At 30.0% G+C, this 22,713-nt stretch overlaps 1 protein-coding gene across 2 annotated transcripts in view; it reads right to left on the bottom strand.

The window, feature by feature from the left end:
* LOC129743734 (uncharacterized) overlaps positions 1-22,713 on the bottom strand; it is a 356,038-nt gene that overhangs the window by 145,027 nt on the left and 188,298 nt on the right. For both annotated transcript variants that reach the window (XM_055735861.1, XM_055735862.1), the window contains one exon: positions 19,305-19,423. In XM_055735861.1, coding sequence (XP_055591836.1) covers positions 19,305-19,423 — 119 coding nt within the window. The remainder of the gene's footprint in view (positions 1-19,304; positions 19,424-22,713) is intronic.

Genomic DNA, 22,713 nt, shown 5'->3' with positions numbered 1-22,713 from the left:
AATTGAAATCCGGCTGGTTTCAAGGGGGCCGGAATGTTTGAAAATGATAATTCATTCCGTTGTATTTGAATGCCCCACAGTGAGACGTGCTAACTGTCCCGATTCGCTCTATTTCTCACGTCTCACTGTTACACCGTCGATATGTTGTGGGAGAACCAGAGAGCCGACCTGGTTGAAGTAAAAAAAACGGCAATAAAGATCATAAGTTTACAACCTTCATCAAGTGCGCATCGCGAATATTTACTCCGTCCGAAAACCCACTATCGGGAAAAATAAAGTGCTCCCCCACGACCGGAGCAGTAGTTGAGTGCAGCAAAAGTGTTGCAAATCCCCTCGTGTGAAACTGGTCTTACAGTCCGCCAGTACGAGGGTGAAGAAAGTGCAAGTGCATTTAGAAACACCGTGTGTTATAACTCGATAATTCGTTTATTTTTTATCATGCTTTTATTAACTTTGAAAAAACAAATTGTAAATCAAAACTTTTGTATCTAAATTTTCTAAATTTTCAAAAAAATTTAAATTTTATGAATTTTTTCAATTGTTTTTAATTTTCAATATTTTCTATATTTTCCAAATTTTCTAAACATTCCCAATTTTTTCAACTTAAAATTTTTCTAAATTACCAAAATTTTCAAAATGTTCTAAATTTTTAAAACTTTGATTTTTATTTAAATTTTTAATGTTTTAAATTTTTTATAAACTTTTTAATTTTTTTTTAAATTTTTTAAAATTTCTAAGTGTTTTTAATCTTATATATAAAAATGGAGGCGTTTTCTTTGTGATAACATCACGTATGAATGGTCGGTCGGAATGAAGTGAAATTTGGTATCCGAGGGTTTTTTGGGTCAGAGATGGTTTGTATAATAGTTTCAAGAATCTCACTTTTTATGAAAGGGGGGTCCCCATACAAAATTATCTCTTCACATCGTCTTATATATATAAAAATGGAGGCGTTTTCTTTGTGATAACATCACGTATGAATGGTCGGTCGGAATGAAGTGAAATTTGGTATCCGAGGGTTTTTTGGGTCAGAGATGGTTTGTATAATAGTTGCAAGAATCTCACTTTTATGAAAGGGGGTCCCCATATAAAATTATCTCTTCTCATCTTCTTATATATAAAAATGGAGGCGTTTTCTTTGTGATAACATCACGTATGAATGGTCGGTCGGAATGAAGTGAAATTTGGTATCCGAGGGTTTTTTGGGTCAGAGATGGTTTGTATAATAGTTTCAAGAATCTCACTTTTTATGAAAGGGGGGTCCCCATACAAAATTATCTCTTCACATCTTCTTATATATAAAAATGGAGGCGTTTTCTTTGTGATAACATCACGTATGAATGGTCGGTCGGAATGAAGTGAAATTTGGTATCCGAGGGTTTTTTGGGTCAGAGATGGTTTGTATAATAGTTTCAAGAATCTCACTTTTTATGAAAGGGGGGTCCCCATACAAAATTATCTCTTCACATCTTCTTATATATAAAAATGGAGGCGTTTTCTTTGTGATAACATCACGTATGAATGGTCGGTCGGAATGAAGTGAAATTTGGTATCCGAGGGTTTTTTGGGTCAGAGATGGTTTGTATAATAGTTTCAAGAATCTCACTTTTTAAGAAAGGGGGGTCGCCATACAAAGTTATCTCTTCTTCACATCTTATATATAAAAATGAAGGCGTTTTCTTTGTGATAACATCACGTATGAATGGTCGGTCGGAATGAAGTGAAATTTGGTATCCGAGGGTTTTTTGGGTCAGAGATGGTTTGTATAATAGTTTCAAGAATCTCACTTTTTATGAAAGGGGGGTCCCCATACAAAATTATCTCTTCACATCGTCTTATATATATAAAAATCGAGGCGTTTTTCTTTGTGATAACATCACGTATGAATGGTCGGTCGGAATGAAGTGAAATTTGGTATCCGAGGGTTTTTTTGGGTCAGAGATGGTTTGTATAATAGTTGCAAGGATCCCACTTTTTATGGAAGGTCGTCCCAATACAAATTCAACTGTATTTTTTACGATTTCCATAAGAATCTATTCGCAAGCACGATGCAGTTAAGGACGTGTAGATGAATTTAAACATATATCACGATTTATACTTAAGAAGGTAAAACGAAGTTTACCGGGTCAGCTAGTTTTTTATATTTTCTAAATTTTTTAAATTTTCCATATTATCTTAATTTTCTAAACTTTTTAAATTTTCCAAATTTTCTATATTTTGTATTTTTTTTCAATTTTTTTTTCTTTTATTTGAACAATTTTTATAATTACTTAAATTAAAAATTTTCAAAATAACCAAAAATTTTAAAAAATTTCAAAATTATTAAAATTTTCAAAATTTACAAGTTTTTATAAATTTTCGAAGTTCCATTTTCTAGAATTTTACAAAATTTTCTAAATTTTCTTAATTTTCTTGATTTTCTAAATTTTTTCAATTTTTGCAATTTTCTAAATTTTGAAATTTTTTTAAGATTCCTAAATTTTCTTAATTATCAAAGTTTTCAAAATTAAAAAAAATTCAATTTTTCGAAATTTACTAAATTTTTAAAATTTTCTAAATTTTTGAAAAATTCCTTTTTTAAAAAAGATAGCACTGAAAGGTATAATTCCGAAATTTAATAAAGTATTTTTAAATAATCGAAATATTCAAAATTTTCTAAATTTTCAACATTTTTTAAAATTTCAAAATTTTCAAAATTTTTCCTAATTCCTTAAATATTTAACTTCTTAAAATGTTCATAATTTTAAAATTTTTTTTCAATTTTCTTAGTTCTTTAAAATTTCTAAAGTATTAAATTTTTCTAAAGTTAGGAAATTATCTAAAAATTCTAAAATTTCTTAATTTTTCAAATATTTCATAATATCCTAAATTTTCTAAATTTCTATACTTGATAAATTTTCATAATATTCTAAATTTTCAAAATTTTCTTAATGTTCTCAATTTTTCAAATTTTCTCAATTTTCTATATGTTCAAAAATTTCTGAATTTTCTAAAATTTTGTAAATTTTTTTAAACTCTCTTAATTTTCTTTATTTTCTAAATTTCCAGAATTTTCTATATTTTCAATATTTCCTAAATTATATAAAACTAGCTGACCCGGTAAACTTCGTTTTACCTTCTAAAGTATTAATCGTAATAAATGTTTAATTTCATCTACACGTCCTTAACTGCATTGTGCTCGCCAATAGATTCTTATGGAAATCGTAACAAATAAAGTTTAATTTGTATTGGGACCCCCTATCATCAAAAGTGAGATCCTTGAAACTATTATACAAACCATCTCTGACCCAAAAAACCCTCGGATACCAAATTTCACTTCATTTAGACCGACCATTCATACGTGATGTTATCACAAAGAAAACGCCTCCATTTTTATATATAAGAAGATGTGAAGAAGAGATAACTTTGTATGGGGACCCCCCTTTCATAAAAAGTGAGATTCTTGAAAGTATTATACAAACCATCTCTGACCCAAAAAACCCTCGGATACCAAATTTCATTTCATTCCGACCGACCATTCATACGTGATGTTATTACAAAGAAAACGCCTCCATTTTTATATATAAGATGTGAAGAGATAATTTTGTATGGGGACCCCCCTTTCATAAAAAGTGAGATTCTTGAAAGTATTATACAAACCATCTCTGACCCAAAAAACCCTCGGATACCAAATTTCACTTCATTCCGACCGACCATTCATACGTGATGTTATCACAAAGAAAACGCCTCCATTTTTATATATAAGAAGATGTGAAGAAGAGATAACTTTGTATGGGGACCCCCCTTTCATAAAAAGTGAGATTCTTGAAAGTATTATACAAACCATCTCTGACCCAAAAAACCCTCGGATACCAAATTTCACTTCATTCCGACCGACCATTCATACGTGATGTTATTACAAAGAAAACGCCTCCATTTTTATATATAAGATGTGAAGAGATAATTTTGTATGGGGACCCCCCTTTCATAAAAAGTGAGATTCTTGAAAGTATTATACAAACCATCTCTGACCCAAAAAACCCTCGGATACCAAATTTCACTTCATTCCGACCGACCATTCATACGTGATGTTATCACAAAGAAAACGCCTCCATTTTTATATATAAGAGATGTGAAGAGATAATTTTGTATGGGGACCCCCCTTTCATAAAAAGTGAGATTCTTGAAAATATTATACAAACCATCTCTGACCCAAAAAACCCTCGGATACCAAATTTCACTTCATTCCGACCGACCATTCATACGTGATGTTATCACAAAGAAAACGCCTCCATTTTTATATATAAGAGATGTGAAGAGATAATTTTGTATGGGGACCCCCCTTTCATAAAAAGTGAGATTCTTGAAAGTATTATACAAACCATCTCTGACCCAAAAAACCCTCGGATACCAAATTTCACTTCATTCCGACCGACCATTCATACGTGATGTTATCACAAAGAGAACGCCTCCATTTTTATATATAAGAAGATGTGAAGAAGAGATAACTTTGTATGGGGACCCCCCTTTCATAAAAAGTGAGATTCTTGAAAGTATTATACAAACCATCTCTGACCCAAAAAACCCTCGGATACCAAATTTCACTTCATTCCGACCGACCATTCATACGTGATGTTATCACAAAGAGAACGCCTCCATTTTTATATATAAGAAGATGTGAAGAAGAGATAACTTTGTATGGGGACCCCCCTTTCATAAAAAGTGAGATTCTTGAAAGTATTATACAAACCATCTCTGACCCAAAAAACCCTCGGATACCAAATTTCACTTCATTCCGACCGACCATTCATACGTGATGTTATCACAAAGAGAACGCCTCCATTTTTATATATAAGAAGATGTGAAGAAGAGATAACTTTGTATGGGGACCCCCCTTTCATAAAAAGTGAGATTCTTGAAAGTATTATACAAACCATCTCTGACCCAAAAAACCCTCGGATACCAAATTTCACTTCATTCCGACCGACCATTCATACGTGATGTTATCACAAAGAGAACGCCTCCATTTTTATATATAAGATTCCTAAATTTTCTAAATTATCTAAACTTTCTGAATTTTCCAAATTTTCTGAACTTTTTAAATTTTCTAAGTTTTTTAAATCTACTAAATTTTTTTAATATTCAAAATTTTTAATTTTTCTAAATTTTCTTAAACTTCTTAATTTTCTTAATTTTCAAAATTTTCTATTTTTCTAAATCTTCTAAATTTTTCAAATTCAGCAATTTTAAAGCAAATTTTGAAAGTTTGAAAAATTTAGAAAATTTTAAAGCATTGAAAAGTTTTGAAAGTTAAGAAAGTTTAAAAAATTAAAAAAAATTATCAAAACTTAAACAATAAAGAAAATTAAAAGAATTTGAAAATTTGCGAAAATTTAGATATTATATAAAATTAAAACAGTTTCAAAAAAAGCTAGACAACTCAGAAAATTTAGAAAACTTTGAATATTGAGAGAAAAATTAAAACATTTTAAATATTAAGAAAATAAAGAAAATAAAAGCAATCAGAAAGAAAGGAAAATTCATGAAAATTTCGAAAATTTACAAAATTTAGAAAATAGAAAAAATTCAAAAAATTTATAAAATTAAGAATATTTAAAAAAAAATCACACAGTTTAAAAAATTTAGAAAATTTATAAAAATGAAGAAAATTGAAAAATCGGAAAATTAAGAAAAATTAGGAAATTTAGAAAGTTTTGAGAATAAAGAAGATTAAGAAAATAAAGAATTTTTCAAGAAAATTTTGAAAAATAAGAAAATTCAAACAACTAGAAAAATAACGAAAATTAAGAAAATTTAAAAAATTTAGATAATTAAGAAAATTTGAAAATTTAGAAAGTTCAAATAATTTAGAAATATAGAAAATTTTGAAAATTTAAAAAATTGAGAAAATTTAGAAAATTTAGAAAATTTTGAGAATTTAGAAAATTTAGAAAATTTATAAAATTTAGAAAATTTGGAAAACTAAGAAAATTTAGAAAATTAAGATATTTCAGAAAATTTAGAAAATTTAGAAAATATTGAAAATTTTGAAAATTTAAATTATTTAGAAAATTAAGAAAATTCAAAAAATTAAGAAAAATTAGAAAATTTAGAAAATTTAGAAAATTTAGAAAATTTAGAAAATTTAGAAAATTTAGAAAATTTAGAAAATTTAGAAAATATAGAAAATTTAGAAAATTTAGAAAATTTAGAAAATTTAAAAAATTTAGAAAATTTAGAAAATTTAGAAAATTTAGAAAATTTAGAAAATTTGAAAATTTAGAAAATTTAGAAAATTTAGAAAATTTAGAAAATTTAAAAAATTTAGAAAATTTAGGAAATTTAGAAAATTTAGAAAATTAAAAAAATTAGAAAATTCAAAAAATTTAGAAAATTTAAATAATTTAGAAAATTTAGAAAATTAATAAAATATAGAAATTTTGGAAAACTTTGAAAATTTAGAAAATTTAGAAAATCTAGAAAATTTAGAAAATTTAGAAAATTTGAATTATTTAGAAAATTTAGAAAATTTAAAAAATTTAGAAAATTTAGAAAATTTAGAAAATTTAGAAAATTCAGAAAATTGAGAAAATTTAGAAAATTTAGAAAATTTAGAAAATTTAGAAAATTTAGAAAATTAGGAAAATTAGGAAAATTTGAGAAGTTTAGAAAATTTAGAAAACTACGGAAATTAAGAAAATTTGGAAAATTTAGAAAATTGAGCAAATTTAGAAAATTTAGAAAATTTAGAAAATTTAGAAAATTTAGAAGATTTAGAAATTTTAGAAATTATAGAAAATTTAGAAAATTTAGAAAATTTGAGAAATTTTGAAAATTTAGAAAACTACGGAAATTAAGAAAATTTGGAAAATTTAGAAAATTTGGAAAATTTAGAAAATTTAGAAAATTTAAAAAATTTAGAAAATTTAGAAAATTTAGAAAGTTTAGAATATTTAGAAAATTTAGAAAATTTAGAAAATTTAAAAAATTTAGAAAATTTTGAACATTTAGAAAATTTAGAAAATTTCGAAAATTTAGAAAATTTAGAAAATTTAGAAAATTTGGAAGATTTAGAAAATTTAGAAAATTTAGAAAATTTGAAAATTTAGAAAATTTAGAAAATTTAGAAAATTTAGCAAATTTAGAAAATTAAGGAAATTTAAAAAATTTAAAAATTTAGAAAATTTAGAAAATTAGGAAAATTTAGAAAATTTAGAAAATTTAGAAAGTTTGTGGTGATGTCATAAACTTGAAGCATATATTTAATGTAATCTCGTAGTACTAAAAGTACCTTTGTGTGCCTGCACTCTAGTGAAGGTCAACTCGCAAAGTACACTCGTATAGCCGACGAGCACTGACTCGGCATTCGCGTGTAGACCACCAAGCGTGGTGCATCGGCTCGCTGTCACATGTGGCGACGACGAAAAAAAAGTGTGACGAAAAGAAGTGAAACCGAATTGCGCGCTGGCTATTACCTCGTGACGGAAAGTAACGCTTTAACTGGGAGATAGTTGATAATAAAAGTAAAAAAAAAGATCCCGGAATTAAATTCTTAGAGTGTTATGATGTGCAACTGAAGAATTCGTATTGAGTGGTTATTTCTGTGAGATCAAAAAGATTTCATTGCTTAAGTGTGATAATTGTGAAATCTTTACAAAAATAATTGGTTATCAATTAGAGCAAGGTGCTATTTTATCAAGAGTGGTATTGTTTTCTTTTAAGCGTTGGTATTTTATAAAAAGGTAGGTTGAGTAATTTGATTGAATGTCATGGAGGAAATAAAAAAATCCTCGGCATGGAAGTGCTTTCGATAGTTTGCATAGTTCAAGGTCACATGCATCTTAGCCTACACACAACGGCTGCCGCGGTAGCCTGCGCGATCGACGCACGCATGGTAAGTGTTGCAACCAATTGTTGATCGATAGCGGGAGAGCGATAGACCAGCAGAAGATTTTTTTTCTTTATTCGTAAGTGGGTTGATTATTTTTTCACATCGGATCGGATGAAGAGCAGATGATTGTAAAGTCTAGCTTTGAGGGCGGTTAAAGAACTGTTCTGAGCATCATATCCGCTGTTGGTATATTGTTTGCGTTGTATTGTGCGTATGGTTTGTGCTCATCTTTAAAACAAAAATTGCATAAGTTTGATGGATGAAAGATTGATAATAATGGTTTTTAATTTAGAAAATTGATGTGAATAAAAAAAAATTATCATTTCGTTTGGATTTTGTTAGATCAGCATACGTTATAAGCTAAGATTAGAAGATCAAGTATATTTGATCTTAATTGCTCAGAAATTGGTTTAAAATGATAAAAATAAAGTGGAAAAAAGTATACACGTCTGACACGAATTTATCTTTGATAAGTATAGAAAGGTTGTTTAGAATTTATTTCAAGTGATTAAACGTTGAGAGGTTTACTTAGAATTGGTTTTGAGTGAAGTGGTAATTCGATTTGAAAACAAAATGTGTTCTGAAAAATGTTTGATAAAATTGAAAAGAAAAGCACAATCAGCGAGTTACGAGTAAGCAGTATTTTGTCACTGAAAAGTCTGACAAGCGTGAGGAATGATTGGATTTATATATATGAAGGATTGATTGTCAGAAATGAAAAAGTATGGTTATGAACAGGGTTCATAATTCGACGAAAATAAATAGTATCGAAAACGGCATGGGTACCGGAAGAATATAGGGTTGATGTATGTAATTTGTTATTGTATTTTTGTTCCTGATTTAACTCTACATGATTTTCAACTAATCTTAAATAAAAAATTGTGTTGTAATTCATTTCTACTGCGGAATCGATCGTAATGGAACTATTCTGGAGACAAAAAGAAAGCAAACAGAGGATTGCAAACGGAATGCAAAAAAAAAAAAAGAAAAGTGTGAATCTATTTCGAGTTTTTTTGTCTAAAGAGCATCCAGAGATAATATTCTAAAGTCTCAACAAAAGACTGAAGATAAAATTCAAATTCAAGCATCCGGGCGGGTTAGATAAAATGTATATCTACATTTCACTTTCATCAATTATTATACAATTGACAGTGACTTATCTTTTATTGGAAAGTATGTGGAAAGGAACACGATTTCAAGGATTATGCTTCTTAAATAATATGATTTCCAGGCAGCTCTTCTGTAGTATCAATTTAAGAAAATCAAAATCGTATTTTAATAGATATACGCAAATCTCAAATCAAATATATAATTCAAGACTATAAAAAGGGTACAAAAGATCTTCGCAATATTAACAAAAAAAATAGCAATAAGATTATTTCAAACTGGAAGAGTAATAGTTCAGCGGTTATGAGTAGTGAAAAAAAAGGTAACTGAAGTGAAATAGAAGTTGTTGTTACCCAGAATCAGTTTTGAGAGGAAAACATAATCATGGAAATTTACTCAAAAAAATTTTTGAGTTGAAAAAGAACTGTACAATCAATGTTTTCTCAGAATAAGCTTTGAGTGAAAAATGTAAGAGTTTCAGTTTACTGAGAAAGAGCTTTCAGTAAAAATGATGTTTACTCAGAATCAGTTTTGAGTAAAGATAATAAACAAGTTTGCTCAGAATTGGCTTTGAGCGAAGGGTCTGTTAGAGTTTACTCAGAAGTGTTTTGAGTGAAATTCGAAAATTGGTTTCGTTCAGAACCAGTTTTGTGTGGAACGTGTCCATTGGAAAATGGTTGACTTGAAATTCTAGATTTCATGTCGAATTAACGAAAAATAGAAGTCTTGGCGTTGTGGCAAGAAGGTCTGGCATTGGATCTTTTGGAGAGTATATCAACATCCAGTGGACTCAACAGAATCTATTTGTATGTGAAGTGGAACACATTACGGATGATTGAATTGAGTTGTGTGTTTGATAAGGAGCTGAGAAAGAATTGAGATAATTAAGGATATTCATAATGAAAGTTAGAAAAGCCTTGTGACGTTGTTGATGTGTCTCGCAGACAAATGCGAAATGAAAAAAACCATCCTGGATTGATCATAGATTGATCATGGGATATCCAAGAACTGCTATGATCCGGAAGGCGCTTTGTCACCAGACATACTTTAGCCTCGTTTTTCCTGACCATCTGTTTGACCTCTGGGAAGCTTAATTTCGACGGTATTGCCGATGAACTCTGCATTTTAAGGAAACTAAAAAAAAAGCTTTCAGGGCAAAGTTCGGCAGTTTCGATATTCCAGTCTACCGGGACTCCCGGTAGATTCCCCAGCGGATTTCGTCTGCTGTTTTGTATGCTGCTGTGTGACTCGTGCAATTGGAATGTTCCGAGTTCTCCTGGAGACGGCGAACGTATGAATGACTTCTCAAGCAAGAGGATCGTATAGGAATATGGGCAGAGTCTGTGTTTAAGTAATGTCTGAATGGTTGGTCAAAGATCTGTGCTTTACAGAAAAATCAGGACATCTAGCATCCAAGCATGTGGTTCAGAGGTCTATTATGTACGAAAGAAAAAAGAAGTGGGTTCAGACATGAAGAAATATTTCATTGGCTTCGGTGAGACATCAGGATTTACTAAATTATTAAAGGTTGAATGATAATACTGGTAGCTGAAGGTTGTAGTCTTCCCTGGAGTTCATTTATAGATTTTGCCAAATCAATTGATCATTGCAAATAGAAGTGAAAGTCTATACTGTATTTGACACAACTAATTTGGGAAAAAAAAACGAGATGATCAGAGAAACGATTAAACTGTCTTAAACGCCGATAAAAGCATTGTCAGCCCTTGGATGTTGAGTAACAGAACTGCGAGTTCTGAGTTCTTAAACTTTGGGGTCGCACACCGGCAGTCTCCAACGACCCGGGGCGGTTGACTTTCGACGTAGGGAGATCCGCAACATCTGTAGCACGAGTAGCATTCCTGCTACTTGCTACTTCCTGCGAGTTGAGGCGTATGTTGGTCGATGAGGGGGCAGCGGTTTCTATGGTTCGGCGAAGCGGGTCTCGACAGTTAATTTGACGTAGGATCCAACTCGGTAGCCTTGATTCCGTTAGCTTTGTTCTGGTAGAAAGGACGCCAAACGGATGGTACATACTCAAAAAAAAAAAGAACGATTTATGCTGCGATTAATTTTAAAGACATGACACGGCTTTTGAGACTTTCGTCATGTGAAATAAAAATCGTTTGTAGAAGGGATAGTTAGGGTGAGTCCTATACTCCAACCTATAATGAAGCAAATCGCCCAGATCATTGGTGTAAATAGTTAAAACGGGCGATGATTTTGTCTTTGAAAAAACGTAACCACCATGAAAAGAGTGTCACTTGCGAAAAAAAATAAGATAGCCGAGCATTAACAGCGATTTAGGAGCAGTATTGTACCTTAATCATAAGTATTGAATTATCGTTGTAAGAAATTCATGCCGGCTCGGTCATTTATGATATGAAAATGGTTCAGCTTATCGACATATGAACGTTTTTGTCAGCGAGGAATTGAAAGGATCGATACTAAATGACTCCATTGAGGAACTCCGGGAGAGGCCTATAAGATGATTTGCCAGTGCGGATGGATGACTTCCATCCCGTAAAGTAGCGCCGGAACAAGTCCGGTAGGGATCAACAATAGCCCTAAACAACCGAGTTTTGCGAAAGCAATAGCATCAAATTTAATCGAATGCTCCAAAGGGATCTGGCAAAGTTATCTTACACAAAAGATCTAAGGGTTTGTAAGTTTGAAGTTGTGGATCATTTAGGCATGATCCTTCTGGTTTTAATTTCGAATATCACGATTTGAGATCGGAAGGAAAGGGAAGAGATGGCTGAAGTGTAAGTTTAAAACCTACCACCCCACCGGCGTTACAGGGACTCCCTTTATTAGGCCTCAGGGCGGCTCGCTTACCAAAAGAAATCGCAGGGAGTTCGAACTCAAAGATCAGGAAAACCCCAATTATGCACTTCTCTAACTTTATTTGACAATTGCCACAACAATATGAATATGCGCAAACTAGTAATAACTAGATAGTTACGGTACCTTTAAGGGCCAAGCCCTGGTTGTCGCTGTTGAAACTGGCGGATCTACGGCGATGATGACGCTACGGCTGACCAACTACTCTGTCGGTCCAATTCCGGCCGGCAACCGGGATTTTCCTTCCGTGAATCTCTACGGTGAGGACGAATGAGCGGGTTGGAGAGCTGGTTGGTCGTTCCGAAGGGTTCGTATTGCGGAATCGACAACCACCTTCGACGTGTGACCGTCCGGCAGATAACTGCTATCCGTGACGACCGGGACTAAATACCAAGGCCGATTCAGGACCAGGGTTCAGGAACCAGGTTGACTGTCGTCCCGCCAAATGGTTGCTTTTGGCCAAAGACTTAGGGGTCCTGTGTAATAATCCGGCGTTAGTGTTCCGTCTTTCAGCGGGAACAAAATGGCGGTTAGGCGTCAGATGGCTTACCTGGTGTCTGGCTTTTAACACTAAGCTGGCTGTGTTGTGCACTTTGTACTTCGCAGTTTTGTGGTACTTTTGGAAGTGAGCCAGCACCAGGTAGTCACCTTTGACCGTCCTTGAACCGCGAGTACAGGTCGTTGTTCTCCCATTATGGCGGACACGATCGCTTCGCCTTCGGCAACTCGTCGGGCGTCGCTACCAATCGGGTGGTTACCAAGCAGCGTGGGTTACCGTGAATGGCCCTCTGGTTGTCAGGTGTTGAACCTTCCTGGCTGCATCCTGGTGGCTTGTGGTGCTGTCGTCGGCTTTGAAGACTACATTATTTGGGGAAAACCATCACCCATCATTTTCCCTCACTACGATATTAAAAAACTACAATTAACCGCGACAAATCACTACAACCTCGATGGAAGTGTTATCTGACGCTTAAAGAAGATAGAAGGTCCTCGTATTAAAATTACTCAATTAGAAAAATACCAGAAGCATTCTGAAAAGCGATTTAAATAATTAAATCTTAAAATATAGAACACCATACGAAAACAAATATAAAACGTTTCTATAGTGAGATGATTCCTAAAATCGTTTGTATCGCGACGTTGAACAGAACGAATAAATCAAAGATTAAGTAAGATTGATAAATACGAGCTTGCTATCATGAGCGACAATGAATGAACTAAACATTCTAAATCATAATTGGAAATCGTTAGGTATCATATTTATTACATGTTCTAACTCTCAAAAACAAAAGTTTATTTTTAGAAAAAGGGAGATGTGGTGATGTCATAAACTTGAAGCATACATTTAATGTAATCTCGTAGTACTAAAAGTACCTTTGTGTGCCTGCACTCTAGTGAAGGTCAACTCGCAAAGTACACTCGTATAGCCGACGAGCACTGACTCGGCATTCGCGTGTAGACCACCAAGCGTGGTGCATCGGCTCGCTGTCACAAAGTTAAAATAATTTAAAAAAAAAAAAGGAAATTAAGATAATTCATAAAATTTAGAAAATGTAGAAATTTAAAACAATTTAGAAAATTTAGAAAATTGAAAAAATTTAGAAAATTAAGAAAATTTAGAAAATTTAGAAAATTTAGAAAATTTAGAAAATTTAGAAAATTTAGAAAATTTAGAAAATTTAGAAAATTTAGAAAATTTAGAAAATTTAGAAAATTTAGAAAATTTAGAAAATTTAAAAAGTTTAAAAAATTTAGAATATTTAGAAAATTTAGAAACTTTAGAAAATTTAGAAAATTTAAAAAAAATAAAAAAACTAAAAAAAATTAGAAATTTGAGAAATTTTTTTAAAATATTGAAAATTTGAAAAACTTTGAAAATTTAGAAAACTTATAGAATTTTGAAAAATTTAGAAAGTTTAGAAAATTTAGAAAATAAAGAAAATTTAGAAAAATTAGAAAATTTGGAAAATTCAAAAATTTTGAAAACTTAGAAAATAAAAATTATTTAGAAATTTTAGAAAATTCAAGAAATTTAGAAAATTAGAAAATTTAGAAAATTTAAATAACTTAGAAAATTTAGGAAATTTATAAAATTCAAAAAATTTAGAAAGTTAAGAAAATTTAGAAAATTTAGAAAAACAATAGAATATTTAGGAAATTAAAAAAATTTAGAAAATTTTTTAAATTTAGAAAATTGAGAAAATTTAGATAATTTAGAAAATTAAGAAAATTTAGAAAATTTAAAAAATTTAGAAAATTTAGAAAATTAAGAAAATTTAGAAAATTTGAAAACTTAAGAAAATTAAAAAAGTTTAAAAAATTTAAAAAATTTAGAAAATTTAAAAAAAAAATTCTTAATTTTAAAAATTTTCAAAACTTTCTAAATTTTTAAAATTTTTTGAATTTTCTGAATTTCAAAATTTTCTTAATTTTCTAAATTTTCTAAATTTTCAAAAATTTTAAAATTTTCAAAATTATTAAAATTTTCTAAATTTTCAAAATTTTTAAAATTTTCTAAATTTTAAAATTTTTTAAAAAATTTAAAAATTTTCTCTATTATCTATATTTTCGAATATTTAAGAATGTTTCTTTATTTAATAATTTTTTTGAATTTTCCAATTTTTCTTAAATGTTTTAAATTTCTAAATTTTTTGTAATTTTTTGGATTTTCAAGATTTTCCAAATTTTCAAAACTTTGAAACTTTACAAAATTTTCAAACTTTTCGAAATTTTCAAACTTTTTAAAAATTTTAAAATTTTCTAAATTTTCTAAAGATTTTAATTTTTAAACTTCTTTCGATTTTCCACATTTTCTACAATTAATAATTTTTTTCAATTTTCTAATTTTTTTTTTCATTTTCAAAATCTTTAATATTTTCAAAATTTTAGAAATTTTTAAAACTTTAATAAACTTAAAGAATTTCACATTTGTCAAAATTATCAAAATTTCCAATGTATTCAAAATTTCATTATTTTCAAAATTTTCAAAATTTTCAAAATTTTAAAAACTTTTATGATTTTTTAAATTTTAAGATTTTTTAAAAAGTAAAAAAAATGAAGTTTCGAAATTGTCAAAATTTTAATAATTATCAAATTGTCAAAATTGCCAAAATTGTCAAAATTGTCAAAATTGTCAAAATTGTCAAAATTGTCAAAATTGTCAAAATTGCCAAAATTGTCAAAATTGTCAAAATTGTCAAAATTGTCAAAATTGTCAAAATTGTCAAAATTGTCAAAATTGTCAAAATTGGCAAAATTGTCAAAATTGTCAAAACTGACAAAATTGTTAAAATTGTCAAAATTGACAAAATTGACAAAATTGACAAAATTTACAAAATTGACAAAATTGACAAAATTGACAAAATTGACAAAATTGACAAAATTGACAAAATTGACAAAATTGACAAAATTGACAAAATTGACAAAATCGACAAAATTGACAAAATTGACAAAATTGACAAAATTGACAAAATTGACAAAATTGACAAAATTGACAAAATTGACAAAATTGACAAAATTGACAAAATTGACAAAATTGACAAAATTGACAAAATTGACAAAATTGACAAAATTGACAAAATTGACAAAATTGACAAAATTGACAAAATTGACAAAATTGACAAAATTGACAAAATTGATCAAAATTGATCAAAATTGACAAAATTGACAAAATTGACAAAATTGACAAAATTGACAAAATTGATCAAAATTGACAAAATTGACAAAATTGACAAAATTGACAAAATTGACAAAATTGACAAAATTGACAAAATTGACAAAATTGACAAAATTGACAAAATTGACAAAATTGACAAAATTGACAAAATTGACAAAATTGACAAAATTGACAAAATTGACAAAATTGACAAAATTGACAAAATTGACAAATTTGACAAAATTGACAAAATTGGCAAAAGTGACAAAATTGACAAAATTGACAAAATTGACAAAATTGACAAAATTGACAAAATTGACAAAATTGACAAAATTGACAAAATTGACAAAATTGACAAAATTGTCAAAATTGATAAAATTGACATAATTGACAAAATTGACAAAATCGATAAAATCGACAAAATTGACAAAATCGACAAAATTGACAAAATTGACGAAATTGACAAAATTGACAAAATTGACAAAATTGACAAAATTGACAAAATTGACAAAATTGACAAAATTGACAAAATTGACAAAATTGACAAAATTGACAAAATTGACAAAATTGACAAAATTGACAAAATTGACAAAATTGACAAAATTGACAAAATTGACAAAATTGACAAAATTGACAAAATTGACAAAATTGACAAAATTGACAAAATTGACAAAATTGACAAAATTGACAAAATTGAAAAAATTGACAAAATTGACAAAATTGACAAAATTGACAAAATTGACAAAATTGACAAAATTGACAAAATTGACAAAATTGACAAAATTGACAAAATTGACAAAATTGACAAAATTGACAAAATTGACAAAATTGACAAAATTGACAAAATTGACAAAATTGACAAAATTGACAAAATTGACAAAATTGACAAAATTGACAAAATTGACAAAATTGACAAAATTGACAAAATTGACAAAATTGACAAAATTGACAAAATTGACAAAATTGACAAAATTGACAATATTGACAAAATTGACAAAATTGACAAAATTGACAAAATTGACAAAATTGACAAAATTGACAAAATTGACAAAATTGACAAAATTGACAAAATTGACAAAATTGACAAAATTGACAAAATTGACAAAATTGACAAAATTGACAAAATTGACAAAATTGACAAAATTGACAAAATTGACAAAATTGACAAAATTGACAAAATTGACAAAATTGACAAAATTGACAAAATTGACAAAATTGACAAAATTGACAAAATTGACAAAATTGACAAAATTGACAAAATTGACAAAATTGACAAAATTGACAAAATTGACAAAATTGGCAAAATTGACAAAATTGACAAAATTGACAAAATCGACAAAATTGGCAAAATTTGACAAAATTTATAAATATGACAATACTGTCAAAAGTGAATTGAATTTCAAACTCAAATCACGCTATCGATTCTTTTTTTCACATATTTCTCTTTCAAATTGTTTCTTTGTTTGCCAACCTAATTGGATCTTTAGGATTACGAAGTTTCCCAAAATTAAGTTTACAAACGATCTAGCTTCTTGTTTTGTGATTTATCAATTTGAAAACTAAATCAGGTCATTCTACCTCCAGAAAGAAGAAGCAAAAAACTCGGTTAACCCAACCCGAAGGAATGGTCTACCTTTTTCTGTTTTTTTCAGGATTTTCGGTTTCGTCAGCAGGAAAGTCTTGTTTCGTGTGTATTTGGTTAACAACCCACCACCGAAAGTCGAACCGCAATCAAGAAACATTTCCGACGCCCCAAAAAGAGCAAAGCCAAAAAATGCTGGGAAAACCTCAAATCCTCGTTGCCACAGGAAATAAAACCCCATAACAAAGGCCAAACTGGTGTGGAACACCATTCTTGATTTCTTGGGAACGAAAAAAATGCGACCGGAAACCATGGGTTTAACGAAAATTTTGTGGATCGGGGAAAGCTACTTACCGTGTATACTTTACTAGTTGGCATTTAGCAAAACCACTCAATTAATCCCTTCCGAGCGACTGAAAACCTGAAGGCGTCGCTAGTTTGTTGGGAGTTACAGAAGCTTCCCACCCAATTGCTGAAGGTTGGGAAATCGGATACAAAGGAACAGATGTTTTCTCCTTTTTTTTTGGAAAAAAGGTCCCAATTTAAGCATCATTTCAGGCGGGAGAGAGAAAGAAAAGGTTCCCTGACTTCAATAAGTCAAAAAAGAAATTGCTTCCCTTGGGTTAAACAATGAAGAAAAAACGAATATTTTAATGATTTTTGTTAACAATTGTTTTCAGCTTCTCTAGTTTTTAGGTTCCAGTTTTCAGGTTTCAGTTTTCAGTTTTCAGTTTTCAGTTTTCAGTTTTCAGTTTTCAGTTTTCAGTTTTCAGTTTTCAGTTTTCAGTTTTCAGTTTTCAGTTTTCAGTTTTCAGTTTTCAGTTTTCAGTTTTCAGTTTTCAGTTTTCAGTTTTCAGTTTTCAGTTTTCAGTTTTCAGTTTTCAGTTTTCAGTTTTCAGTTTTCAGTTTTCAGTTTTCACGTTTCAGTTTTCACTTTTCAGTTTTCAGCTTTCAGTTTTCAGTTTTCAGTTTTCAGTTTTCAGTTTTCAATTTTCAGTTTTCAGTTTTCAGTTTTCAGTTTTCGGTTTTCAGTTTTCAGTTTTCAGTTTTCAGTTTTCAGTTTTCAGTTTTCAGTTTTCAGTTTTCAGTTTTCAGTTTTCAGTTTTCAGTTTTCAGTTTTCAGTTTTCAGTTTTCAGTTTTCAGTTTTCAGTTTTCAGTTTTCAGTTTTCAGTTTTCAGTTTTCAGTTTTCAGTTTTCAGTTTTCAGTTTTCAGTTTTCAGTTTTCAGTTTTCAGTTTTCAGTTTTCAGTTTTCAGTTTTCAGTTTTCAGTTTTCAGTTTTCAGTTTTCAGTTTTCAGTTTTCAGTTTTCAGTTTTCAGTTTTCAGTTTTCAGTTTTCAGTTTTCAGTTTTCAGTTTTCAGTTTTCAGTTTTCAGTTTTCAGTTTTCAGTTTTCAGTTTTCAGTTTTCACGTTTCAGTTTTCACTTTTCAGTTTTCAGCTTTCAGTTTTGAGTTTTGAGTTTTCAGTTTTCAGTTTTCAGTTTTCTGTTTTCAGTTTTCAGTTTTCGGTTTTCAGTTTTCAGTTTTCAGTTTTCAGTTTTCAGTTTTCAGTTTTCAGTCAATGTTCTAACTTTCTTACCTTCATAACTTTTTTGTTATTTTAGCTTTCGTCAGATTACAACATCTGGAACAAAAATATTTCACCCTAGTAGCTTCAAATCTTTTGAAGAAGAACGATCAAATTGGCTCATATTTTAATTCGTCACGTACTTCAATCAAGTATCACAAACAAAGTGCCAAATTTGTTCCCTCCAATTCCCAAGACGCGATTAATTCAAACCGTTCGCCATAAGCAAAAACGTCATAACGCAAATTTAATCCAATTTGCAAGAAGAGGGTGAGTTGTAAAGATGAGTTGAATGAGAATAAAGAATAAAGAATAAAGAGTTGAATGTTGTTTCACAATTACTTCAACAATGTTGAATTCCACTGTTCCAGCAGTCCAAAATGTCAGTTCAAATTATGCCAAGAATTGTCTCGGTCGCAGACTCAGAATCACGTCCGCACGAGTTATCATCCTGTCCCAAGGAAGCTGAGCGTCTTCGGGCGAATTACATTCCTTCGAACTGATGGCACGTGAAATTTGGAATCGTTTAGCAACTTTGTACCTTGTCGGGGAAATTCTAGCAAACGACTTCCTTGCCCTAAAATTGCGTTCCCTCACGTAATTCTGATGTAATTTGAAACGTTTTAGTCGCGATGTGATGTTTTAGAAAGTTTTTGTCTCAATGATATGTATCTTATACTTACTTTCTTGATCCAGCAACTTCTTCGACGATGCACCGATTTCGCCTCCACCGGCAGGGTGAAATTGTCCAGTAACTGGAAGCTGCACTACGAGCCCATCCTTCTTCTGGGTATAAGAGGACCTGAAAATATTGAAAAAAAAAAAGAAAATCATTAAATGGTTGATAGGACCAAACAAATCAGTAATTTAATGCTTATAAAAAGAAGTTTCCAAACAGTCACAGTCATAGTTAATCAAGTATTTAATCGCGATTCAGTAGCAATTACATAAATTCTTGCAGTTATAATGAAGAATTGAAAAGAAATGACAGATAGATTTAGCTGAGGCTAAATTGAAGAAATGTGATAGATGTTGAAAATATAGCCAAAAATATTTTCTTTCGAAACCTTCAAAGCAAGGTTGCCGAAATCACAGAAAAATCTGTAATTTCACAGAATTTTGAGCAAATTTTCATCACAGAATCTGTGTCACAGAACACAGAATTTTGAAAAATTTACAGATTTCACAGAATTTTTGAATTTCAAATCGATTTCCAAAATTATGATTTTTTAGTCAATACAAAATTTAGATTTTTTTACCTTCAATTGAAAAAGTATGATGGGATATGTAATTTTAATTGATTTTGCCAAACTGAAATGTGAAAAAGACCCAATTTATCATGAATTTCCTATGAAAATAAAGGAAAAGAATCACAGAAAACCATCACAGAATTTTTGAGTAAAATCACAGAAATTCAGAATTTTTTTTCTCAAAAACACAGAATTTTTTTCGGTAACCTTGCTTCAAAGATGATCTAGCGATCTAGGGATTCGAAAACACCGGCTTTCATTTACACTGCCGGCCAAAAGTTTGGGATCACCCACTAAAAAACATGCAAATTTTGATCGTTCATATCTCAGCCGTCTTAGAACATATTGCAAATCTTCTGATCTCATTTGAAAGATAATGAGCAATAGCTATTTCGGATGTATTTTGCCCAATTATAATGTTTTAGTTTTGAACTTAAAACTTAACCTAAAGTTATAACATTTTCAAAAAATCGCACTCAATATTCAAAGCCGATCATCTCGGGATAGGGTGGACCAAATCTCAAAATTTGAGTGGCATTAGAATCCCTATTCTGTACTTCTCAAAACACAATCAAAAAATTTTGTGAAAAAATTCAAGAATGTACTTTTAATTAATAAAATAGACACTTGAGTTATCGTTCAAAAGTTTGGGATCACCCCTTTGTATGGTCAGTTTGGGATCATTCTTAGAAAAACATGCAAATTTGTCTTATTCATATCTTTCTAATCTTACATCGTATTGCAGATCTGAAGGGTTCATTTGGAAGCTTAGGAATTGTTGTTTTTCATAAATTCATTCAAAAATTATATTTTAAGGTGAGAACTATAAAATACTAGCTTATTTTACCCGGCCTTGCTCGGGTTCACAAAAAATATAAATCAAAATGAGTCGTTTGATTTTTCGAAATGTTGGAAGCTTTATATTCATCATCTTAAGAAATTTGGCTCATGTTTGGCCACGTATGTTTTGTAAGTCTTTTGAAAGATTTTATTGAGATTATTCACTGTGTTTATCGAGTTATTATTTTTTTTTTGAAGAAGTATATAGTTTTGAAGATTATCAATAGCATTTCAAAATAATTTGCTTTCCCTTTCCCTATCACGAAAAACTTTTTTTAACCCACCTTTTTTCAAAGTAGCTCGAATAGATTTGGCTATTAATTTTTTAAATGCAAATGATAAAATAATTTTCTATCTTTCCCATCCTCCATTCGATGAAAATCTCTTTTGGAGATTATCCCACTTTTCAAGATGATTGATCTACTTGTACAATGGTTTATTTAAGTTTTATTCACTTAATAATTTCCAGAAAAGACTTCCGAACCTTGTTGAACTATTTTTAAGACTCATTTTGCATGTTTTTAATTGTATGTGTGCTTTTTCACTTTTTAATTGAACACTGTTTTATGATTAGTTTTTCTTAAATGTAGAAAGTTTTAATAAAAGTTTCTTGAAGTTATAAAAAAAAATCATCTCTAAACCGAAATTACCATTTAAATGTTATGGAAATGGTCTTATTTGAGTTCTATTTAAGTTTTTTTTTATCCTCGGACACAATCATTCTATTAATTATTTTGAAGAGTAATCAATGTTAAAATTCTTTGATATCATTTGTTTGAACTCGCATTACCAAACGATTTTTTTTCCAAATTGAATGGTAGAATTGAACACATTGATGGCCAAAAATAAATCAAAAGTTAAAATTGGTCAATAATTAGAATTGTATGAAGCTTAAAACCTCAGATTTAATCATCTAATAAAATTTCTACTCCCCCGTTTAAATTTCCCGGCGGCTATCAAAGCATTGATTGAAATTGCAGCCTTCAACGTATAACTCTGAATCTTATTAATTTTCCTTTCTTTATAAGGAATCCTAAAAATATGAAAATGGTTGGTTCTTAAAAGCTGGGATCTATGAAAACGCTGTTCATTAGTTTTTCAGCCTCCAGTCCAAATAGTTATTCACTGTTCACTTTTCAGTTCACTGTGTATCCTTGTAGACTCTCAAAGCCCCCGGGCGGCGGTAGGGAACACTTGAAAACCACTGAAATTCTAGTCAATATATTCCTAAAAGGGTAATTGTATTTTTCAATCCTTAATTAAGGCTCATTATTGCAATCAAATACCTTGTACCAGTACCACGTGCTTAGGACAGTAGAAGGAAAAAAACCCGCCAAAAACTTCGCTATGAATTTTTAATTCTGAGCAAGCTTTGATTTGCTGCCCAGTGCACATGAACTGCTGGATGGTTGCTGCTAATGTCCAGCCCATGGTGATGGTGAAAACAACCCGCCAAGAAAAAAAAGTCGGTTGATAAAATGGGTGCCATGACTTTTGATTTGTGGAAATAAAAACGAAAGTTGTATGGGAGGGTCCCTTTTCTTAGGTGGGAGGGTCTCAGAACTATTACTAAAACCTTACCCTGGTCCGAATACATCTCTGTACCAAATTTCAGGCTGATCGGTTAAGCGATGTCGATTTGTATAAGGTGCATACAAACAAACAAACATATATAGTCCAACTCATCTTTATATATTAGATTCAGAATCATAACTAGGAACTTTCAAAAAAACAATGAATTTCAGGTGATTTTTTTATGGTTCTCACTTCAAAATATAATTTTTGAATGAATTTATGAAAAAACAACAATTCCTTAGCTTCCAAATGAACCCTTCAGATCTTCAATACGATGTTAGATGAGAAAGATATGAAGAAAATAAATTTGCATGTTTTTCTAAGAATTATCCCAAACTCACCATACAAAGGGGTGATCCCAAACTTTTGGACGATAACTCAAGTGTCTATTTTATTAATTAAAAGTACATTCTTGAATTTTTTCACA

This window comes from Uranotaenia lowii, chromosome 2 (genome assembly GCF_029784155.1).
Source record: "Uranotaenia lowii strain MFRU-FL chromosome 2, ASM2978415v1, whole genome shotgun sequence".
Classification (NCBI taxonomy): domain Eukaryota; kingdom Metazoa; phylum Arthropoda; class Insecta; order Diptera; family Culicidae; genus Uranotaenia; species Uranotaenia lowii.
Note: the sequence above shows the minus strand (reverse complement) of the source record. Positions and strands in the feature narration are given on the sequence as shown.